This window comes from Odocoileus virginianus, chromosome 17 (genome assembly GCF_023699985.2).
Source record: "Odocoileus virginianus isolate 20LAN1187 ecotype Illinois chromosome 17, Ovbor_1.2, whole genome shotgun sequence".
NCBI lineage: Eukaryota > Metazoa > Chordata > Mammalia > Artiodactyla > Cervidae > Odocoileus > Odocoileus virginianus.
The window spans coordinates 37,692,188-37,716,205 of NC_069690.1; the positions used below are offsets into that span (position 1 = coordinate 37,692,188).

The 24,018-nt window shown below is 41.5% G+C and overlaps 2 protein-coding genes, 1 long non-coding RNA gene and 3 other non-coding genes across 6 annotated transcripts; 1 reads left to right on the forward strand and 5 right to left on the reverse strand.

The window, feature by feature from the left end:
* Positions 1–7,513: 7,513 nt before the first annotated feature.
* TRNAC-GCA (transfer RNA cysteine (anticodon GCA)) lies at positions 7,514–7,585 on the reverse strand. Its single transcript has one exon. It is a non-coding gene; the product is annotated as a tRNA-Cys (tRNA).
* A 691-nt stretch (positions 7,586–8,276) lies between these two features.
* SPMAP1 (sperm microtubule associated protein 1) lies at positions 8,277–12,416 on the reverse strand. Its single transcript, XM_020879560.2, has 3 exons — positions 11,229–12,416; positions 9,580–9,679; positions 8,277–8,529 (listed from the first exon to the last, which is right to left on the reverse strand). The coding sequence occupies exons 1-3, from the start codon at positions 11,433–11,435 to the stop codon at positions 8,372–8,374; spliced, it is 465 nt and encodes a 154-aa protein (XP_020735219.1). The 5' UTR covers positions 11,436–12,416; the 3' UTR covers positions 8,277–8,371.
* Positions 12,417–13,672: 1,256 nt separating this feature from the next.
* On the reverse strand, positions 13,673–17,941 carry RPL23 (ribosomal protein L23). Its single transcript, XM_020879535.2, has 5 exons — positions 17,835–17,941; positions 17,185–17,268; positions 16,766–16,894; positions 13,916–14,029; positions 13,673–13,803 (listed from the first exon to the last, which is right to left on the reverse strand). Exons 1-5 carry the CDS (start codon positions 17,845–17,847, stop codon positions 13,721–13,723), a joined length of 423 nt encoding a protein of 140 aa, XP_020735194.1. The 5' UTR covers positions 17,848–17,941; the 3' UTR covers positions 13,673–13,720.
* On the reverse strand, positions 17,018–17,153 carry LOC139039295 (small nucleolar RNA SNORA21). Its single transcript, XR_011492614.1, has one exon. It is a non-coding gene; the product is annotated as a small nucleolar RNA SNORA21 (small nucleolar RNA).
* On the forward strand, positions 17,626–23,908 carry LOC139039112 (uncharacterized). Its single transcript, XR_011492305.1, has 3 exons — positions 17,626–19,074; positions 22,428–22,549; positions 22,988–23,908. It is a non-coding gene; the product is annotated as an uncharacterized lncRNA (long non-coding RNA).
* On the reverse strand, positions 22,813–22,884 carry TRNAC-GCA (transfer RNA cysteine (anticodon GCA)). The gene has a single exon. It is a non-coding gene; the product is annotated as a tRNA-Cys (tRNA).
* Positions 23,909–24,018: the final 110 nt, after the last annotated feature.

Genomic DNA, 24,018 nt, shown 5'->3' on the forward strand with positions numbered 1-24,018 from the left:
TTAGTTGTTTACCCAACAATTGCCATCCTATAAGGAGCATCCAGTGTGCATCTAGCGTGTAGTAGGCATTCTCTATTGTGATTACACGAGCAAATGAGTGACTGTGAGAATAGAGAGGACTCCTGGCCATTACAGAGAGCAAGCACAATAAAGCTGTTGCTCCCAAGAAATTCCAACTCAAGACACGAGGCACATTTATACACATTTAAAAATCAATATAGGGCTTCCCTGGTGGCTCATTGTTAAAGGATCCACCTGCCAGTTCAGGGTTCGATCCCTGACCCAGGAAGATCCCATATGCTAAAATCAGCTAAGCCCATGAGCCACAACTACTGAAGCCCTCACACCCTAGAGTCCATGCTTTGCAACAAGAGTAGCTCCCATTAGCCACAACGACAGAAAAGCCTACTCAACAACAGGACCCAGCACAGCCAAAAATAAATAAATAAAATCCATGTAATTATTGGGATTTCCCTGGTGGTCCAGTGGTTAAGACTCCATGCTTCTGCTGCAGGCGGTATGAGTTCAATCCCTTGTTAGAGAACTAAGATCCCACTTGCCATGCAGCACAGCACCTCTCTCCAAAAAATGAATTTATCATAGAGAAACAAACATGGAACATGTGTATTTAGCTTCATTCCCTCCCAAAACTCTGCCAAAACAGTAGCATATGTAACTTGACACGGAAAAAAGAGAACTGGAAAGGGAAGAGAAGAGCTGGGTCAGTTTTTGAACATGGAAAGTGGTGATGGTGGGGGCTATGATTTAGCGGAGAAGAGGAAGCTGAAACCTAAGTGTTGACTCTGGCAGTACACTACATTTTGAAAGCATATTAAAATGACCTGTTAGATAAAGAAACAAGTGTGGAGGCCTGGGTCCCACTAGGTATAAATAGTTCAAAAATATCTCTGGGTATATGGCAGTTCCTCAAAAAATTATATATAGAATTATCATATGACCCAGCAATTCCACCCCTGAGTATATACTCCAAAGAAACTAATGTAGGCACTCAAACAAATGTTTGTATATTCTGTTCATACAGTTCATAGTAGTATTATACACAGTAGCCAACAGATGAAAGCAACACAATGCAAGTGTCCACTGATGGATGGATAAGCAAGATATATACACATATATATATAATATAAATACACACATATATATGAATTGTGTATATTGCAGGCAGACTATTTACCATCTGAGCTACCAGGGAAGCCCCTGAACCATATCATATATGTGTGTGTGTGTGTGTGTGTGTGTGTGTGTGTGGTCTGTCTCGACCAACTCTTCGCAACCCCATGGACTGTAGCCCACCAGGCTCCTCTGTCCATAGGATTCCCAGGCAAGAATACTGTTGTGGGTTGCCATTTCCTCCTCCAGGGGATCTTCCCAACCCAAGGATAGAAGTCATGTCTCCTGCATCTCCTGCATTGACAGGTGGATTCTTTACTACTGAGCCACCTGGAAAGCCGTATATATGTATATATATATATATATAATATTATATAATACACAATTATACAATATATTATCATTATTATATTATTATATATTATAAATATAATTATAAACATAAAATATATAATTATAATTATAATTAATAATAATATTATATAATACAATAGTATATATTTATTAATATTACATTATATATTATATGAATATGATTGATTATATAATTAATATTATATATTAATTATATAACATTATATAGTGTATACTATATACTATATACTATATAATTGTATAATATAATATAATATAATATATATAAGGTATATTATATTATATATTATTATACACAATATTATATTAATATATATAATATTATTTAAAATATTATATAGCATGTAGCAGATATTATTATACATATATTATATATAATAAATATATTAATATATTAATTATATATAGTATATAATAGCTAATATATATAATATATAATTATATATTATAATATAGTATATATAATTAATGTATATAAATGATACACAATATATTATGCATTAAATATATTAATATGTTAATATTAATGGTTAAAATGTTAATATATTAATATAAATATATTATACTATATTATATAATTAATATATAAATAATATATAATATATTATTATATAATATTTTATTAATATTAATATACTAATATTGTATATTATATTCTATAATATAATGTAATATATATTACAATATAATATATGTATAATGTATATATAATATAATATTTATATTTATAATATTATAATATATATTATATTATTAACTCTAACCCTAACTAACTGTGCCATTAAAAATTACAGTTAGGGTTAGATATAATATATATTATATAATATTAGGATTAGGGTTAGGGTTATATATTATATATATTATATATATAATGTAATATATATATTACAATGTTATATAATGTTATATAATGTAATATATGTATATATAATATATAACATATTTTGTAATATTATTATATTTAATGTAATATTATATCTAATTTATAATATAACTATATTAGGATTAGGGTTAGTCAACTGTGGCTCTCAGTGTCAGGTTTACGGTGAGGGGATAAGTTTCCAGGCTGTCTCCGGCCAATCCTTCTGACTCAGGGTCCTTCCATCCCGGTGGCATACACACTGCTCAGCCAAGACAGATTCCGACAAGGAGGATTCTGGGAGGTTGATAGGACATGTAGCATCTGCTTTTGACCTTTCCCAAAATTTTTAAGTTGGTGGTGGCTTGTTAATTTCGTGTTCCTTACCAAAATCTCCTGTTGTAGAGTAACTCATGCAAATGGTTACTATGGTGCCTGGCCAGGGTAGATGCTTTCAGTCAGTGTTTCTCCCAACATTATGACACCTGCTACACCATGGAGGAATCTTGAATCTTCACTTTATGCTAAGTGAAATAAGTCAGACACAAAAGACATATACTGTTTGATTCCACTTGCATGAGGCACTAGAGTAGTCAAATCCATACAGACAGTGCAATGCAAGTTCCAAGAGGGGAACTGTGGAGAGGAACAGAGAACAGAGCTGATAGTTGAGGAACCCTGGGAAAACTAGGAACTTGGCACCACCAGGTGGGCTGCAAATAGGGAATTTTGGTGAAAGTCTGTATAAGGAGCAGTTAAGTTTTTCTTTTGTTAATTATTTATTTATTGAAAGGCTATTTCTCACCCCAGATAGTCATAGTTTCATAGTTCAGGAACACAGGAAAGTGACAAACTTCCATGGAACTCAACCCAAAGAAATTCTTTATATTCCAAATCACTTAGCACTCTGAAAGATACCAGCCTTCCTCATCTCCTCAAAATCTTTCATGGAATCATAATTTCTGTAGAAATCTGCATAGGCCTTCTTTCTTCGTTCAGCCACAGCAAACTTATAGAAAGTTGCAAGCCCCAGGGAGACCATGAATGCTCCAACAATATGAAATCGCAGACGTTTGGCCAGGAGGCCACGCAGCTGAGGTTTTGCGAAAGCAGTGGACATGATAGTTTTTCTGCTCAATGGCTCAATTGTGACGTCCTGCAGTTAAGATTTTTCATCTCTGTATTTCCAGTCCCACAGGTGAAAGATTTGTTGAAGAGACTGAACCTGAGATACCCCTCTACTTTCAGTTGGATGCCAAGGGCTTTCAGAATCCGCAGTGGGGATTAACTGAAAGTCTGCTTATTAAAAAAGAGGATCACTAATTCCCTTCCTACTCCCAAAATGATAGCATCAATGTGTTTATTCTAGGCAGGAGATCTCAGAATTTTTCTATGGTGAAACTAAATGACCTGAGGAATGTAGGGGATGGTGATCCACAGATACAGACATTTGGAAGTTCCCAAATGAAAAAGCTGCTCAGCATTGGGTTTCTCACAAGCAAGTTCACCAGTCAGCAAGCCCTACCCAAGAACAAGAGCTTCCAATGGCCTTTATCCTACGGAGTTAATTGGTGAACACTCTCAACACAAGAATCCCAAACCAAAAGAAACGGCAGTAGAAAGAACTTTGATTGAAAAATAGACACTTCTTGGAGAAGAAGAATACTTCAGTTCAGTTCCGTTCAGTCGTGTCCGACTCTTTGCAAACCCATGAACCGCAGCAATTCAGGCTTCCCTGTCCATCACCAACTCCCACAGTCCACCCAAACCCATGTCTATTGAGTTGGTGATGCCATCCAGCCATCTCATCCTCTATTGTCCCCTTCTACTCCTGCCCTCAATCTTTTCCACCATCAGGGTCTTTTCAAATGAGTCAGCTCTTCGCATTGGTGGCCAAAGTATTGGAGTTTCAGCTTCATCAACAGTCCTTCCAATGAACACCCAGGACTGATCTCCTTTAGAATGGACTGGTTGGATCTCCTTGCAGTCCAAAGGACTCTCAACAGTCTTCTCCAACACCACAGTTCAAAAGCATCAATTCTTCGGCGCTCAGCTTTCTTTACAGTCCAACTCTCACATCCATAAATGACCACTGGAAAAACCATAGCCTTGATTTTAAAGAAACAAGAGACTAACCAGTATCCATAAAACTAGAACAGGATGTAATAACAAAGGACCAATTTGAACCATGAGAAAACTAAAATCAAAGAGCTAACACTGTAAGATAATATGAGTAAATCTCCTAGAAAGTATGACAAAAAGACAAATGAGTTGGGTGGGGGGGGGGGGGGGCGAGACAAAGGAATAGTAAGAGAAAAAAGATAATTTCCCCAATGAGCAAATGAAAGAGAACAAAGTATCAAAGAAATAATAAAATTTGGTACTCCCCTGGTGGTCCAGCAGTTAAAACTCCAGGCTCACAATGCAGGAGGCCCAGGTCAGGGAACTGGATCCCACATGATGCAACTACTGTATCCTACAATGAAGATTGAAGATCAGACCTGGCACAGCCAAATGTATAAACAAATAAAAATATTAAAAAATAATAATAAAATTTAAGATTAAATCTCTAGATTGAAAGGAATCACCAAGCACATCATTGAAAAACTTCAGAACATCAGGAGCAAAGATTCTAAGATTTTATAGAGAGAAAGAGTTCACATATAGAAATAAGAATGCCATCAAATCTACCAAGAGACGCTAGAAGACAGTGACTAGCAAACTTCTGAAAAAAAATTCTCGACAATAATTTTATTCTCAAACTATCTCTCAAGTGTTTAGGTAAAATAAAAATATTTCCAGACACAACAGGACTTTTTGCCTCCCACATATTCTTTCTCAGGAAGCTCCTGGGGGTTATTTTTGACCATACAAAGAAGGAAACTAAGAAAAGGAAAACATTACCCAGGAGACAAAGAATCCAACCTAGAGGAGAAGGATTAGGAATTTCCAAGGCACCCCAAGCTGGATGGCAGGTCTAAACAGCCTGAAACAGAAGGATGCAGACTGTCAGAACTTCCTTGAAAAATTAATTTGGTAGGTTTGACCAAGCGTGTAATTGCACCCTGAGGCTATTGAAGTTCAAATTGTCAACAGGCACAAAGAAAAATACACAAGTGAGAAAATGAGGTAATTTTCTTCAGAAAAGTTTTCAAGAAAGAAAATGTTATCACAGTATATATAACTGACTAATAGTCAATAGTATTTACACAATCATAATAAAATGTGAACACGATTTAATACAAAGTTTTTATTTAATTAATTTTAGCAAAGAGGAAATAAAGGGGTATGAGAAAGCAAACACTTAGCTGCCAGGACTGAAATTTATAACTTATCATGCTCTCTTACAGTGGTTTCTTCATGGAGAAGAAGAAAGTATGGTCATGATACATTCACTTTTATACCCAAACACCCCTCCAATTCTGGGCTAATACCTCATGTTGTCAGACTTAGTGAGATAAGACCATCTTCTCTCCTTCATTGGAGAAGGAAATGACAACCCACTCCAGTGTTCTTGCCTGGGAGAAACCCATGGACAGAGGAGCCTGGCGGGCTACAGTCCATGGGGTCGAAAGGAGTTGGACACGACTGAGCAATTAACACATACTTCTGCCATTCATGGAGGAAAATGACAAACGTGTCAGACCATGACTCAGCCAATCAAATGCTTCCACTTGGCATTTTCAAACTTGAGGAGCTGTCCTGGAGATCCACAGCACAGTGATTAATGTCTCGGGTTGGTGGCACCAGCAGCAGACACTTCTTTTTTTTTTTTTGCATCAATACTTTATTTATTTATTTATTTATTTATTTTGTGTGTGTGTGTGTGCAATAAAGTTTTATTAAAGTATAAAGGAGATAGAGAAAGCTTCTGATATAGACATCAGAAGGGGGTAGAAAGAGTACCCCCAGACACTTCTAAGTACAGGACTGAGCTGGATTTCTAAATTGTACCTAGAAAAAGTGGGTAGGTCTCTTTATTTTTTATTTTATTGGAGTATAGTTAATTTACAATGTTGTGTTAATTTCTTCTGTACGGCAAAGTGAATCAGTTATACATTCTTTTCCCATATAGATTATTACATAGTACTGAATAAGTTCCCTGTGTGGTGGGTCTTTTTAAAAGCTATCTCTTTCTTGAGCAATAAAGTGCTCTTGCTCTAAATGGCTATGTGCAAATGTGTGAACTTCCATTAGACTGAAAGCGAATCCATTTACCATAGACTGGGATTCGAACCCAGTCAAAACCCTGCTTGGGACTTGAACCCAGACAAAATCCACGGTATCTGGTTTCAGGGCCTAATAAAGCTCAGGTTCTTGATGTCTCATCACAGAAAGAATTCAATGAGAGACAAAGTGATAGGTAAGAAATGGATTTATTCAGATTCAGAGAGAAGCACACTCCACAGACAGAGTGTTGGCCATCATAGAAGGCAAGTGTGGCCATGAAATGTGGCGTAGTTGGTTTTTATAGGCTGGGTAATTTTCATATGCTAATGAGTGGGAGGATTATTCCAACTATTCTGGGGAAGGGTCCAGGATTTGGGCCACTGCCCATATTTGGTCTTTTAACAGTGTCTTGGAACTGTCATGGCACCTCTGGGTGTGTCATTTGACTTCTGATTGAGGATCAAGGACTAGACTTGTCTGCCATCTTGGTCCCAAGATTTGATTCTAATCAGTTTATGTTGTGTCCTTAGGCTATGTCATTCTCTCAAAAGTTATGTCCTTCTTCCTGTTAGAAAAGTTTAGGAAAGCTGTTTGTAAAAGTTGTTACAGAAGCCCTGTTTCCCTCCTGTTACAAAGTTCCCTGAGGATAGCTGCCCTCTTTCATCCTTTAATTCACCACAGCCTTGTGTGCAGTAAGCCCTCAACTATATATGTTATACCAACATCTTTATCTTTATTCTGTCACACATCATATCCATAAATTGTAATCACAGCTCTCAGATCTAATAATTTCCTCAGGGACTTTGTCTTAATTGAAGACCAGTGGAATCCTCCAGGGATTTATCCTCAGTGGTTATTTGGAATATGGGAGTAACTAGTAAGCTGGACAAGAATCCCTTGGGAGTTCTTGTCTTCCTCCTCCAGTCATCCTGGGGCTGGGAGTGAAGTATTTAATGAACATAAAATGGTAAAGAAGGAAGGGGGCACCCGGCTTTGAACCGGGGACCTCTTGATCTGCAGTCAAATGCTCTACCCCTGAGCTATACCCCCACAGCCTATTGGAAGTTGTTTTCCTTGTCCACTTACGGTGACTCAATACAAACCGTTTCCACCCACTGTAGAATTCCTGCAAGCTTTGTATTCTAAAGCTCCACCCCTTTTGTATCTATAATCTGTTTTGGCTTTTTTCTTGGCCACCAATAAAAGGGGTGGGGGCACTTGAAAACTGACACGCTGGAAACTAGCTGAAAAGGAAACTGATATAGCATTAGTAGAGAAAGCTTTCATAAACACCAGATTACTATGTCATGATCCTCAGCTCCAGATATCACCCTGTTCATCCCCTGCCTTGTGATGAGTTGAAGGTGGGAAGGAGGAGGAAGACATCAGTTCTTTTGGATGGGGTGATCCAGAAAAATGAGGAACTTCTCAGGACAACCAACAATCCCTGTGGCCACGTTGCCTGCTCTGTTCTTGATGGAAACAGTAGGTAGCTTCTGACCTGGGCCCTCCTGATGCCTGGGGAAGAGTTTCTGAGGGCTTAAGTAGTGTGCTTCCTCCTTATACAGGGGAGACCAAAGACTTCTCCTTTCAAGTCTGGCACTCTATTTACATGGAATTTAAGGGCACAGCCTGAGACACCCTTTCCCTTCCCACCTCTTCCACAGGGTAGAGAAGCTGAGGGTGGAGAAACTAGCTTCCCCCACCTCCCCCATCCTCAGGGATGAAACAGCACACTGAGGCACTTACATAAAAGTTTTAATATAAAATAACACTGGGAGTTCATATACACATCTTAGAAATTCAGGTGGAGGAGCATGAAGAGAAGAGCTGCTGTTAAAAGAGAGGGAACCGGGTGATCTCTCCAAAGACGGAGGGGCAGTAGCGAAGGGCTGGGGTGTTCCGGCGATAGCCAAACCGACCATTGAACCCCTGGGTTGCTTTCAGATTGGTATTATAGTGGTCATGCCCGGTCACTTGCTGGAGAGAATGCCCTTGGGGGACAGAGAGAGAGGCCTGAGCCGGTATTCAGCCCCTTCTTGTTTTCCCTACTCCCACTGGGCTGGTATAGGAGGCTCACTCAATTATAGTCACTGTGCTCCCATGTCCCTGCTGAACCCCGAGTCCTGAAGAGCCAAGGGTGGATGAGGTGGAGGAGACAGATTGCATCCTGGAAACCCATCCTCATACTAGGGGCAGCATGCAGAGGGAGCGTGAATGATATGTGCTGGGACAAGAAGGGCCAGAAACTTCTGGGCTTGGCTGAACTTGCCTTGTATCCTGGAGAACTGAGACGATTTCACCCTTGTATCTGACCCATCTGGAGAAAACAGATGAGCTCAATTTGGCCAATGGTGTGAGGGATCATGTGACTAGGTGGGGTAGGAGGAGGTCTCACCCTGCCAGAAAAACAGCTCCCTTTTCCTACTGCTGCTAAATTGGGCCTGGAGAGTGAGCAGGACACAGTCTGCTCTGGGAGCAATGAGAACACAGGCTTTCCTTGGAAACAGTGTAATTTCACTCTCAGCTCAGCCCTTCTTGGTGATGGTGGTGGTTTAGTTGCTAAGTCATGGCTGACCCTTGTGATCCCATAGACTATAGCCTGCCAGGCTCCTCTGTCCATGGGATTTCCCAGGCAAAATTACTAGAGTGGGTTGCCATTTCCTCCTCCAGGGGATCTTCCCAGTGCAGGGATTGAACCCATGTGTCCTGTATTGGCAGGCAGATTCTTTACCACTGAGCCACCAGGGAATTCCAACCCTTCTTAACAAATCATTTTACCTCTCTAAAACTCAATTTCCCTGGCTGTAACTTGATATTCTGAGGATAAAAAGCACCTTACAAGTGGGTGCTCAATAACTAACTATTAGGGAGCACTATAACACCATCTGCTCAGGCATAAGAAGAAAACTGGAGGATGCAGTCAGTCGGTAGCTCTCTTTCCCTTCCAGGTCTCTTTAGGACCCAGTTTCTCTCACTGGGGAAGGCACACCACTCTTCCCAGGTGAGATCATGATGAGGTTGGAAAGGGAGGTGGCACTTGCCTGCCCCTGCCCAGTTTCTCCTGTTGAGGTATCTCTGTCCTTGCCCAAAGATGTGGAAATAATCCACTATCCAGCCATCCCTTCCTGTGCCTCCGTGATCCTGAGAGTGAGAGAAAATGCAGAAGACTGTCAGCTGTGATGCCGAAAAAAGCCCAGTCCAAGCCCTGCCTCCTGGCTTGTTGGGGGAGGGAGAGGTCACAGCCCAGGGGTAAGAGGGCCAGACAGATTAAATATACTTAGTGACCTATTGCCTTTCAGCGAGATGCATTGTAGTTTGGTACAAGCTCAGTGTCTAATGCCAGAGAAAGTGAAAGTGTTAGTCCCTCATTCCTATCCAACTCTTCAGGACCCCATAGCCTGTAGCCTGCCAGGCTCCTCTATCCATGAAATTCTCCAGGCAAGAATACTGGAGGGCCGTAGCCATTCCCTTCTCCAGGGGTCTTCCCAACCCAGGGATTGAACCCAGGTCTCCCACATCACAGGCAGATTCTTAACCGTCTAAACTATCAGGGAATGCGGAGTGATTGGCCTCCAACTAATGAAAATAAATGAAAAAAAAATTAATTCAAAATAAACTGTCAGGGAAGACTGGTTCTATTTCCACTTCTGCCCCTAACAAGACCTTAGGTCAAAGACACAGCTTTTTTGGAGCTCAGTTTCCTCAACAGTACTTTGAGGTTGAAGTGAGACATAAACGGGCCTCAAATAAAGGGTCTGGCAAATTTCAGTAAACACGATCTTCATTTAAATGAAAATAGTACCTACCGCAAACGGTGGTTGTGACTATTAAAGAAAACTTACAAAATGGAACATAGAAAGTTTCAAAAGTGTGTACATAATATTATTTTTCGAACTTTTAAGTTCTGGAGTTTTCCCCCAGATTCTGTTTCCTTCTGTTATAAATATTACATGAGTAGCCAGCGAACACACCCAAACATGGCACCGATGTGGGTCCGTATGCCTGTGCTGAACACACATGGGCACACGCAATCACCTGGGACCACTGAAACCCCAAGATGTGTTTACAGAATAACCCGCATTCAGTCCTCTTCTCCCCATATCACTGACATGTATTAATAGTGACAAATACTGGAAGCAAAAGTGTTGAAAAAAATTGGAGCGGTCAGCCTGTAATAGTCTCAGAATCTTTGATCCCCGTAAGGGGGATGTGCAACTGAGTAGAAGCAAGGGCTGGGTAAGTTGGGAGGTTTCCTTCCAGTCTGTTCAAAGAAGGTCATATGACATCACCGAACCGAGGGCACCTCGCCTAGTGGGCCTCGGCAATTCTTTGTCTTGTTCTCTGAGGGTCGGGCTTTGAGAATTTGCCGCGGGAGATCACCCCAAGGGTGAATCTGTGACGCCAAAAAGGACAAAGAACCCAATTTCTTTGGCAGAGGCTTGCAGAGATTTGAAATGAGATCATTCTCAAATTCAGGCATGGAAGGTGAGCTCAGTAAGTTCACGCTCAACACCTGTCGCCTGCCTCCAGCAATTCTGGAGTTTCATCCAGAAAGCTGAGAGTGCAAATCGGGCAGCCTCCGTGGTGGTGAGGGCGCTAGCATCAGACGCCCGGATCTGGGAAGCCAGCCGGCCACCTGGGCCAAGCTCTGCGGGCGCAGATAGCCGGGTTCTACGCGGGGCTGGGGTACCTGCTCAGTCTTCTGCAGGACGGGCGGAACCACGGGGCTCCGGAAGTACCGTCGGGAGTGTTGGTCCTGCTGCGCGTTGTAGGGCGGAATCGCGGACCAGAGCTTGGGCCTCAGGTGCTCGTAGGAGCGGGCCACGGTGCTCACGGCCACCCCATCCAGAATGAAGCCCTTCTCTCGCCGCAGAGGACACGCGCAAAGGTGAGCCATCCAGACCACCGCAGCCTCCGAGGGCGTTTCTGGCAGAAAGCGGTGTCCTAGGTGGAGGCTCCCCGGCACATTGTGACGTGGAATTAAACATCACGTAGGCGTCACAGTAGGTGACACAAACCCTATTGTCCCCATCCTACGGGGTAGCCTCGCAGGGATGTGGGGGTAGTTGCTTGAATGGTCCCGACGTAAGGGATGTCTAGGAGGTAACTATGCAAGAGGAGTCAGAGATTGAAGAGAAGGAGGATGACCGAGTGTGGTTGTGAGCGCAGTCGTCCCAACTCTCCGTTCTCCTTTTAAGAGCAAGGTTCTCTGCTCCCACGTTGTTATATACTATTTCCCAAACCCAGTTCCTTTGAAAACCCTGAAACCTGAATGATCAGTTCAGACAGCATCTACTTCCAACTCGCATTTTACAGAACTCTTAAGTTGAAGCTAGGAAATGTTGGAGTATTTCCTAATTCATTTAGTGACAGATCCAGAACCAGAACTTACCTCCTGGCTTCCAGTATATCCATTTAAATCATTTCTTCCCTCCCTACCCAATTCATCAGCTAATATACCTCCTCCTGATAAATGTAAAAACCCAACAAAACAGTAAGTTGACACATATTACCATACTTTTCTCCTCTGGTTAATTTTGTGTATATAATAGGATACAGCAAAACATGAACAATCATTTTCTCTAATTATTGTTAAAGCAGTTTTTCTTTCTAGTTTACTTCTCCAATTTCCCTTTATATAGATGCTTTACAAAGGGCCTTATACAAATTTCTCTGCTCCTCATACAAACAGGTGCTATTATTTCACAAATGAGGTAACAAATTCAGGAATTCTTTCATGTTACTAGTTTACTGTGGTGGTTATTTCGTTGCTATGTCTGACTGTTGTAACCCCATAGACTGTATCTTGCCAGGTTCCTCTGTGCATGGGATTCTCCAGGCAAGAATACTGGAGTGGGTTGCCATTTCCTTCTCCAGGGGATCTTCCCAACCCAGGGTGGAACGTGGGTTTCCTGCATTGCAGGCAGATTTTTACCCAGTGAGCTACGAGGGAAGCGTTTATTGTACAAAAGCACAAGTATTAATTAGAAAAAGGTTGCATCATACCTGCTTCCCTGGTAGCTGAGTTGGTAAAGAATCAGCCTGCAGTGAAGGAAACCAGGGCTCAATCCCTGGGTCAGGAAGATCCCTTGGAGAAGGAAATGGCAACCCACTCTAGTATTCTTACCTGGAGAATCCCATGGACAGATCCTGGCAGGATACTTCCCAACTAAACCACCACATACTTGTACATAATCACTGGTCCTGATGTATCAACTTGGCATGTTTAATCTTTTTACACTATGATAGGCAAGTCTTATGTTAATAAATCAAATTTGAAATTATACTAAGTCTATAGTTTGCGACACTGTCATGTCTTGACTCTTTGCAACCCCATGGACTGTAGCTCGCCAAGCTCCTCTGTCCGTGGAATTTTCCAGGCAAGAATATTGGAGTGGGTTGCCATTTCCTCCTCCAAGGGAATCTTCCCCACCCAGGTATCAAACAGATCTCCTGTACTGGCAGGCAGTTTCCTGGAGTACCTGGGGGCTTCATGTGACATTAAAGACCTGAAATTCAAGAGTCTGGAGGATGGGGTAGGGGAGAGTCAGATCTATCGTACAACTTTACTAGATACATGAACACAAATCCTCTTCCAAAATCTTTACGCCAGACTTCTGATCCAAAGCAGCTGAGAGGTCATTTCCCAAGCCCTGAATGTCACCTAAATCAACTCTCATGGCTTGGGCGAGGTAAAAGGGTATTAGCCTGCTGTGTTAACATTCTATCATCTTTTATTCTCAAACTAGGGTTTGGAAGATGTATGCCATCGAAATAGTTTTGATAGCAAATAAAGGACTTGTAGATATTAACAACTTAGTCAAATTTCATGAGAACAGCTACCATGTGTTAGGTTTTACAAATATAAATGCATTCATGCACCAACTTACCCAAAGAAAACCTGTAACTGCAAAGTGCACATTATATACCTGTGTACCTTGTCCCTATTCACATCATTCCTTGAAGTCCATGAGTGTACAGGATCTGACCATACATTCTACCTTATCTCAAATACCTAATTGTAGGGCAGTCACCTGGGGTAACCTGTATAGATCATCTGTAATTTAAGAACTAAAAAACTTAGGTAAGGATTAAGTGGTATCAAGAGTAACATGTAGAAACAAACAGCAGGGCAAGCATTGGGAGCAAATAATTTTTATTTTTTACAAATACACCAAAGAATCATGCAATGCTGCCAGCATTGGATGCAATCCTGGGCCACAAGTCTGCACATTCCTTTGCAACTGGTCCTGTGATGGCAGAACCTGCATAAAAGAATGAAGCGACACATAAGCTTAAAGGGTCCTTTCCTTGTGCACTTTTTGAGTTGAATCATCAAGTCTCAAAAGCTGAACAAAGATGTGGATTCTTTCTTACCTTTCATCTCGCCTTTATTGTTTACTATGACCCCTGCATTATCTTCAAAATAAAGAAACACACCATCTTTTCTCCGGTATGACTTTCGTTGTCGAATTACCACCGCTGGATGTACTGAGAGGGGGGAAAAACAAAAAGCTGTCATTAAACCTGTCAAGTACCAATGTCACCATGAGAAAGTGGTTTACACCTTGTCTACCTTCCCAACATTCCCCATTTGGACAGAATGCATCCTCATTAGCTTTTTCATTTCCTAAAATCAAGTGTGAGAGATTAATAAATATCCATCACCCCTTAAGGAAAGACCTTACTTCTAAGTTCAAACTGCAAGCATTTCCTTACCAGCATGAATCTGTACTCTGGGAGTACAGATCAGCAACATACCAACAGGAAACTTGTTAAGCACTTTCTATACATTTCCCTACTTCACCAAAGAGGTAGGTACTGTTAAGATCCCAATGTCATAGAATAGGGAAACGGACTTTCCTCATACTGGAGAGGCTCATTACACAATAAATATTCCATCCTCATTTCTATCAAGACCTCCAAGTACAAACTTTGATATAAAATTAGCACTTTATGCCATTCTAACTGCAAGGTACATGTTTTACTAGGCAAACTTGGAGTTAACCTAAATATCTCATGGCACATGCACAGAACACAATCACTTTAAAATTATACATTTCTGTAACTTTTTATATCCAAGACAATCATCTGTGAAGCAAGAATGAGTTATGGGAAGGAAATGGTCTTACACTGGGAAATAGGATATACTAAAAAATACTAAAAATGATCATCTCTTGGTGGCCTAAGAGTCAGGTAACAGAAATTCAACTTGTATTTCTTATTTAATTAACTCTAGGTTTAACTTTTTGAGAAAGTGCTTTCCAGGGTCATAAGTAACTTTTTAAAACCTACCTGCTCTAAAGTGAATACTTTTCCCGATATTCAAAGCATCGACTGCACTTGACAGAACTAGAGTCAGACAGACCTGAATTCAAATCTTGACTGACAGTAGTTTGGAGACCTTGAACAGGTTATGCAATCTTATGACATTTAAGCTTTCCTCTTGCAAACTAGGGATAATAGTTAAAATTTCTATATTTAAGATGTGGTGGTTTAGTCGCTAAGTTGTGTCCGACCTGTGCGACCCCGCCTTTAGTCGAACAGATTCCTCTGTCCATAGGACTTTCCAGGTAAAGAATACAGGAGTGGGTTGCCATTTCCTTCTCCAGGGAATCTTCCTGACCCAGATATCAAACCGGGGTCTCCTGCCCTGCAGGCAGATTCTTTACCGAGCTACCAGGGAAGCCCTATATTTTAAGATGAGACTGGAAATACAAAATTTTTTTAGGACAGGGATCCTGGCTATCCTTGAAGCAAGTACTGTGTTCATAGACAGTCTTTTGAGTTTTTAACACACTGAGTGACAGGTAATGCTGACCAAGATTCTCCTCCATTGGACCCTCATGTATTTAATAATTCTCACAAATGAATCTAACAAATAAATAAGGTCATATGAATTCAGGATTCTGGATTTCCAGTCCTGTCCTTTCCCACATTTCTGCATGTTATAATGTGCAGTCTAAAACCCATCTGTAACTTTTAGTTGACCCTCTATCTACTGATTCAACCAACCTCAGGTTGTCTGGTACAGTAATATATATTTAGTGGGAAAAAAATTCTGTGTTTAAGTGCACCCGTGCAGTTCAAACCCATGCTGTTCAAAGGCTAACAGTTATCATTTAGAAGAAACAAGGCCCAAATAAAGTAACAGAGTCGGAAAGTCAGACCTAGTTTTAAAACAAAAAGTATTCTCTGGTCTGTCCCACAACTGACTGAGACAGACAGCATGCCCTGCTGCCATCTCACCCACAGTGATGGACAGCTGCTCTGCCCGTCCCTGACAGCTTCCCAGGCCACAGATCAGACCCAGCAAACGTTCTAGGAGGACAGCCTGTCCAGTTGCATGCTGACCCTGATCAACACACTGCTTTATCAGTGCTTAAGTGCAACAGTTATTCCTTGCTTACCAAGTCCCCAAGTGCATACTGGAGGTCAACAGAGCTGGAAAGTCAAGTGCATTGAATATCAGAAGCTGTAAAGCCAGACAATTCAGCACTGTCTCAGCCCCAACCCCTAATTCATACATGTAGTGGGAAAACTTTTGGGGGTGGTCCACAATTAGGCAATGAGCAGCCTCTGGTTTCAGTTTCTATCAGAAGAGATTTAGAAGTAACCATACTCAACTTTTGTTCAGTCACAACCCTGAGTTAATCTCATCTATGTGTGACTACTCCCTTTCAAATTGGTTCACGAAAAGAAACTTGCCTGGGGTGATTCAGGTCTTAAGGCTGCCCTCTCACCTGTAGCTGGCCTGTAGCCAAGGAATCAGCAACCAACTAAAGACAATTATCTGCTCTCACAGAAGACACAACCCTAAATGTCACATACAAAAATCACCACCTGGATTCAAGGTTATTTGGGAAAGGGGAGAGAAGGGGGTAAGGAGCAGAAGACGACTAGAATTAGAATACTCCAGATAGGGGACACAGCAAGAATCTGAGGCACAAAGGAAAGAATATAAGTTGGAACAAAAAACCAAGAACTAAAAGGAGACAGCTTGGGAAAGAATCATGTGGATGGACTGTAAATCCCAGTAGGACAGGGCTCTTGCTTCTACTTAAGGTGTAGGTATGTGAGACAAGACAAGTCTGTTAACTACTGTTAACTAGATCAAGCTTTTAAGAGGCTCTGAGAATGGCAAAATTACTGTTCCATTTTTCCAATAATGAGAGAAATCTCTCAACTGTCCACAGACCAAAAGGAGAATCCCATCTCTCTACTCACCCTTCTTTCTGAGCTCTGGTTTGCCTTTCTTGACTGTAGCCATCACCATGTCACCCACACCAGCAGCAGGAAGTCTATTCAATCGTCCCTTGATCCCCTTCACAGAGATGATATACAGATTTTTGGCTCCTATAAAACAATGTAAACAAAAATGGAGACTAGTTTTGAGGGCCAATCAGGCAGTGCTGCGATTTTCCAACATCACCTCCTCCAGTCACACTCCTAAGCACTTAGTCCCCACTAGGTGGAACACCTTGTCACACCACCGATTGAAGCAAAACAACACAACATGCTGCCGCTTCACCCAAAAGCGGTGTTTTCACTCTGCCCTTTCTTGACGGCTCAGCGGGTCATCAGCAAAAGGCCCACTGAGTGCTTTTAAAAGGGTGAGTATGGCAGGGAGCAGCCGAAGGTCTCACCTGTGTTGTCAGCACAGTTGATCACGGCTCCAACCGGAAGACCCAAGGAAATCCGGAATTTCGCACCAGAGGACCCACCACGTCCTGTAAGTAGGAAGGGAAACAGGAGAGGTCACTGCTCAGACATGGTTCGGAGTCCCTTTCATACGCTTAAAGTAAAAGTTCACTCGCGTATGCTTTGGGAAACGGCACATTGAATCCACACATACCCTGCCCCATGTGCCACCCAGTTCTCAAGGCCAATAGCCAAGTCCTCACTACCACCACATTAGACTGAAATTAACTGGCCTGAAGACTCAATTCTCGATTCAACTTTTGTACCACGCAGTTCTTCCTGAAGGGTGGGAGACTGCACAAGCCGCCCACACTGGGGCTTAAGTCAGTCCAACTCCAATCCCTTACCGCAGCGGTGACGCGGAGTGAATCCGCAGGGTTCGATCTAGAGTCACGACTGGATCCTGCCAACTCAACCCTCCGGCCGGCCCCGTCACTTTCAGGGGCTCTCCCGGTGCTCTCCCGATGAGCCCTCCAAGCCCTCTCGGGCGTCGAGCAAAGCAAATCGCCCCAGCTGCCCATGGCCGCTGCTACCGGCAAGGCCAGCAGCCACAGCGCAACAGATGGCGAAGGATCTTCCAAAGTCAAAACCTCACCTCGCTTCGACATCTTGAAGGCCGGAAAGGGACAAAAAGGAAGTAAAGACAAAGGACCCTGGGATATGAACTCCCAGGCCCCGCCCAATCTGGGCACGTGACCCGGAGTTTGCCCAATCCGCCTCTTTCCCTAGGGCGCTGTCTTATTACGTCATAAACGCGGGACGTCGCCTAGAGCTTGCGTTACAAAGTGAACGGTGTGAGGGTTGAGGGCTGCAGAATGAATGATCCCAGGAGTACACTTAATAGGAGCTCGGAAGTAGTTGGGACACAGAAACATTGGTTTAATTGATCGGACAACCTCTTCTGAACACTATGTGCCAGGGACTTAGATGGACACTAGAGATTCAGAAATGCTTAAATGGCCTCCAGAGAACGCACGGGCGTTGAGGGCAAGGGTTAGAGATCTGGAAATGGTTTCATTAGGATGTGATACAACTGAGAGATGCCATTGTAGCGCTACAGATAATTCCATATTGTGTGTGCTTGGTCCCAAACCCACTTGTATTTTCTATATCTTGCTATGTTCATTATTCTTTTCACTGCCTCAGGCTTTCCCATTCTTCAGGCTTCTCTCTGTCGATGCATTAATTCAAATATTAAAAGACTACTGATTCCAGATTCTGTCCTGGGCATAGACTAGACTACGTCAGAACAAAACAGATCATTCTTGCCCTTAAGAAAGTTACATCCAGTCAGGGTGGTGATGAGGGTGGGTATTAGATACTGAACCACAGATGTAATAATGGCAGCATATAGTATGTTAGATGGGGATAAGTACTTTGAAAACAAAAGTAGAAAAAAGAGGGATCTGAAAGTGGGAAGAGGAGCAAATTGCAGTTGAAAATAGAATGGTCAGTGTGGGCTTTATGGAAGAAGTTGACATTAGGGCTAAGATTTTGAGATGAGAGAGTTAACAATTTGATTGTCTAAGAAGAGCAGTCCAGAGTCATCAACCAATGAAAGACTCTAAAGTGGGATTGTGCCTGAACAATGTGAGGACCAGCAAGGAAGCCAGGAATGACTGGACAGAATAAGTGAAGGGAAAAGCAATAGAATGAAGGTCATAAGTAATGGAACTGGATCATGGAGGGCTCTGTACATCACTATGGACTTTGACATTTACAGACTGAATTGGGAATCATTAAGTCATAAGCAGAGGAGAGACATGATCTGACTAATATGTCAGAAGGATCACTGTAATTGGGACTACACTGTGGGAGGGAACACAAAGATACAAGTAAGTAAGAAGACCTATTTGGGAAGCTCTTGCAGTAACTCAAAAGAGAAATGGTGGTGGTTTGGACCAGAGTGGTAGCAGCAGAAGTACTGTGATGTGATCAGATAATGGATATGTTTGGAGATAGAGCCAACAAAATGTGGGATAAAGAGTAAGAGAAGAAAATGTTTCCAAAGCTTTAGGTCTGAGCAAGTTGCCATCAACTGAGATGGGGAAAGCTGTGAGAGGAACAGCTTTGGGGGTAAGAATGGCAGTTCAGTTTTGGAGATGTTGAGTTAGATGTGAAAAAGAGATTTCAGTAGCAGGTTAGACGTATTAGCCTGGAGTTCCAGAAAGAGGGAGATAGAAATTTGGGAGTTGTCAGCATATAAGTAAAGCCACGATAGTGGATGAGTTAAAAAAAGAAGAAAAGGTAAATAAAAGAGACCATGGGCTAACCTCTGGAGCACTTCAACTTTAAGAGGTCTCTAAATCTATATATTTATAAATCATCCTTCTCACTCTTAAATACTTCACTTGCTCCTGCCAGTTTCTCTAGCTACCAGTTTCTCTCTCTCCACTTAGCTGAATTTCATGTGTTTCTGAATATATGATTTCATTATCATTTTTGCCTCTCTTGATAAATGGAACTACCATTTATCTAGGTGTGCCTCTGAGATTCCTGCCCAAGTTCTTTTCAGTCTGCCTTCTCAGTGTCTCTCAAGTCTGTCCACTTCTCTCTATTTCCTCTACTAACACTCTGGTCCAAACCACCTCCAACTCTTGCCTAAACTACTTCTGAAGCTCTGTAATAGGTCTCTTGGCCTCTATTCTCCCTCATCCATCCACTCAGTCTTCATAAAATGGCCAGAAATAATTTTTCAGAAATGTAACTATTACTATGTTACTCTCCTGAAAATCCTCCAATGGTTTCTGTACTCTTAGAATCAAACTTAAAATCCATATCATGGCCTACTGGGCCCTGATGTAGCATTGTCCTACTTCTTAACCTCTCTTGCTCTGCGGAGTTGGCCTTTTTGTCCCAGATACCATATATGCCCCTGAATAGCCATTGGCCTCACACATGCTTGGCATACTCTACCCTGTCTACCCTCATCGTGTATTTTTACATGATGTAAAGTGTTACATTTTCACATCTATTGATTGTTACAGATCTCAGCTTAAATATCTTTTTCTTAGAGAAATTTTACTCTGACTTCTCTTAAGAAGTATTTTTCCATCATACTATTTATTTCAGTTCTTAAATATGTATTTCATGACTTTGCTGAATGACTTCTCACCCCCAACAGTCAGTCTATATGTTCAGTAAAAGCTGAGTTCTTTGTTGTTGTTGTTGTTCAACAGTATATCCTCAGCATTCAGCATAGGGCCTGGCTCAATAAATACGTGGCAAATGATTGCTGAACAAATGAAGTCTACCTGAATGGTGTCCATATGTCAGCATCCTGGCATGAAGGAAATTTTCATTCTTCTATGGCAAAATTAGAAATATTTGGAAAATACTGTGTTTCTCATAAAGCTACATTTGCTCAATCTAAAGGATTATCTTCCTTCATCTTTTTTGTTGTTAAAAATGTTCCTTTAAATCCTATGTCAACTTTTCACCATCTCAACACTGCCATCTCTGGGGTAGTTTCACTGGTCCTTGAAAATCAGAGCTGTGAAATGATCTGTCTCTACTTCTTTACTTCCTGGGTGCACACATTCCTTGGACCCCTGTAATCTAGTTTATTTCCTCACTATATGACTGAAATTATACTTGAAATTATGTATACTGATAAATTATACTAGAAAGTTCACCGTGACCTACTCTTTCCACAATCCAAGGACACTCAGTCTTTATCTTACTTGACCTCACATTGTTGCACACTGGCACCAGTCCCATCTTCTTAACACTCTTCACCTACGGTTTCCAAGATGCTAGTAATAATAGAAGTTACTATTTATGGAGTGTTCTTAAATACTAATCATTGAATTAAGCATTTTATAGGAATGTGACTTCTTGAATCCTCCCCACAACCCTGTGACTTAGGTAGTATTAATCTCATTTTACAAATAAGGAAACTAGGAAATAGAAAGGTTAAGTGCCTTTGTCCAAGATCAAACAAATCATGAAAAGCAGAGGTAGAATGGTATCCTGAGTTTGACTGATTCCAAAGTACAGGCTCTAAGCCACTATGTTATATTGCTCTCTCCTTACTCACTGTCCCTTCTCAGTATATTTCTCTGAATGATCACACCACCCAGTACCTTTCGTTACTATCAATAAGCTAATAACTCCCAATTCTGTATCTCAGCCTAAGACATTTCTGCTTAGTTCTAGCTAATATATGGAAACAGTGATAGGGACACCTCCACAGGCACTTCAGACTGACACATCCAAAACCAAAATCAATTTTTCCAGAAATTCTGCTTTTCTGCCTGTATTAGTAGTCTTGGTTGGTTACTTAGAGCATTGGTTCTCAGATGTTTTCATCTGAATATCCTTTACATTCTTAAATTATTGAGGACTCCAAAATGGTTTTGTTTGTATAGTTGTATCTATTTACTGACAGTCACCAGACTTAGAAATTTAAATTGTGAAATATTTAAGATGATCTCTTACCTGCTAAAATCAGTTAAGTTCAGTCGTTCAGTCATGTCTGACTCTTTGTGACCCCATGGACTGCAGCATGCCAGGCTTCCCTGTCTATCACCAACTCCTGGAGCCTACTCAAACTCATGTTCATTGCGTCCGTGATACCATCCAACTATCTCATCCTCTGTCATCCCCTTCTCCTCCTTCAATTTTTCCCAGGATCAGGGTCTTTGCCAGTGAGTCAGGTAGCCAAAATATTTGTAGCTTCAGCTTCAGCATCAGTCCTTCCAATGAATATTCAGGACTGATTTCCTTTAGGACTGCCTGGTTGGATCTCCTTGCAGTCCAAGGGACTCTCAAGAGTCTTCTCCAACACCACAGTTCAAAAGCATCATTTCTTCCGTGCTCAGTTTTCACTATAGTCCAACTCTTATACATGACTACTGGAAAACTACGGCTTTGTCTAGACAGAACTTTGTTGGAAAAGTAATGTCTCTGCTTTCGAATATGCTGTCTAGGTTTGTCATAGCTTTTCTTCCAAGGAGCAAGCATCTTTTAATTTCATGGCTGCAGTCACCATCTGCAGTGATTTTGGAGCCCAAGAAAATAAAGTCTGTCACTGTTTCCATTGTTTCCCCATCTATTTGCCATGAAGCATTTGCCATCAGATGCCACGCTTTTCATTTTTTGAATGTTGAGAAAATACATATTCTTAAAAAGAATTGTACTTAAATTTTAAAAATAATAAGAGTGGCTTGGTTTTACATTCTTTTAGGAATTTCTTTGATATTTGGCTAAATGAAAGACATCTGGATTTTCATGTTTTCACATTTAGTCTGTTGTGACATCATGTAGCCTCTGGAAAGCTGTATGCATGAGTGGACAAGAATGAAACAGGTAAGGAAGTGAGAAGTAAATTCTTTTTCCCTATGTGGAAACGGTCTCACAGGCAGACATGGAAGGACTCAACTCCCAAACACAGATTGGAACCCATAGGGTGGACCGGAAATTCCTTTGTTTGGGTGTTGAGCTTTTTAGAATGTGAAATCCACAGATGCCTGTAGTTGGCCAATTTCTTTATTCCCAGAAAACACTGACAAATGACTAAACATTTGCTACCTATCATGTTGGGGTGGATAAGGGTTAAAAGTGAGAACACAAGGGGGCACCCGGATTTGAACCGGGGACCTCTTGATCTGCAGTCAAATGCTCTACCCCTGAGCTATACCCCCTCTGCTGGAGAGAAGGAGATTACAGTTTATTTGTAGTGTTTATAGGAGCAGACGTTGCCTTGGTGATTAATAATAGTTTGATATGTATGACCAATTCTTTCAGGTTTCCCAGGTTGATGCTTAAGAAAAGGCAATCCAGACCCAAACGGACCCAAATAGTAGGAGGGAAGGAAGAAAGGACGAAGTCCAGTCCAGCCAGGCAGACTGTGGGGTGTGCGATGGGATTTCCCTCCTCCAACAATTACAAGCTCTTATACTTCTGACATCTGAGAATTCTTTAAGTCTAATTTCCATCCTCCCTGCCTGCATCCCGAGTTGTACTAAATCCCCAGCCTATGCTTTGCACACGAAAGGAAGTGCTTCCCTTGTCTTTCCCAAGGTATCTCCAGCATCTTGTGTCTCTTCCATTCGCTTTGCTCCTTCAGACATCAATAGGTTTCCCCTAGGTTGGAAAATCCTCCCTTTAGCTATGATCACCTGTCCAGCTTTTCTTTTTCACTACCAAATATTAAGAAAGTCTTTGACTTCATTTCTCTCATTATCAACAAGCTTTCCTCACAGTTCTGTTACTGTCTACACTTACTTTCTCGACTGTCAGGAATTTTTCCCCCTTGGTGTCTTGTTTCCCCAACAGACTAAGTTCCTGGAAGGTAGGATCACGTTGCTCTCCGTTTTGTATTCCTCACAGTAGTTGGCAGAGTGCCTCATTCACTATAAACCTTGGTGGTACCTATCAGTCAAACCATGTTTTAAACTCAGACTCATTCAACTCAACTATGGCATTACACCAAGCTTGCACCCAAGCAGTAGAATGAATGTTGTTAGAGGAGCACTCAGAAGTCTGAGCCACTCCACCAACCTGAAACAGGCTCTATGTCTATTACTTCTCCACCACTGACTGCCTAGATTCACTTTCTCACTCTCTAAAATGATTATTTCACACACGTTCTCCATTCTCAAACCTTCTACATCTTATCTTTCCTCCTCAGAGAATGCTGACCTCTTCTTTTTTGGAGAACATCAGAACCAGTCAGAAGCAGGGTTGGGCTGATAAAAGGCTAATAACTGGCTCCCCAGGACCTGATTTGTAGGATTTGCCAATTCTCATAGTGTAAATACGTCCATCTGCTAATT

Bases quoted from the DNA above. Each gene is read 5' to 3' on its own strand.
- SPMAP1 (XM_020879560.2), bottom strand. From the start codon at position 11,435: ATGGCTCACCTTTGCGCGTGTCCTCTGCGGCGAGAGAAGGGCTTCATT. The intron at 9,680-11,228 runs GTACCCCAGCCC...TCTCACTCTCAG, and splicing joins TCCTGCAGAAGACTGAGCAG to GATCACGGAGGCACAGGAAG. The intron at 8,530-9,579 runs GCAAGTGCCACC...CTGTCCCCCAAG, and splicing joins GAGAAACTGGGCAGGGGCAG to GGCATTCTCTCCAGCAAGTG.
- RPL23 (XM_020879535.2), bottom strand. The intron at 16,895-17,184 runs GTGAGACCTTCG...ATTGTTTTATAG, and splicing joins CAACTGTGCTGACAACACAG to GAGCCAAAAATCTGTATATC. The intron at 14,030-16,765 runs GTGAGTAGAGAG...CCCCCCTCTCAG, and splicing joins ACCAGAGCTCAGAAAGAAGG to TACATCCAGCGGTGGTAATT.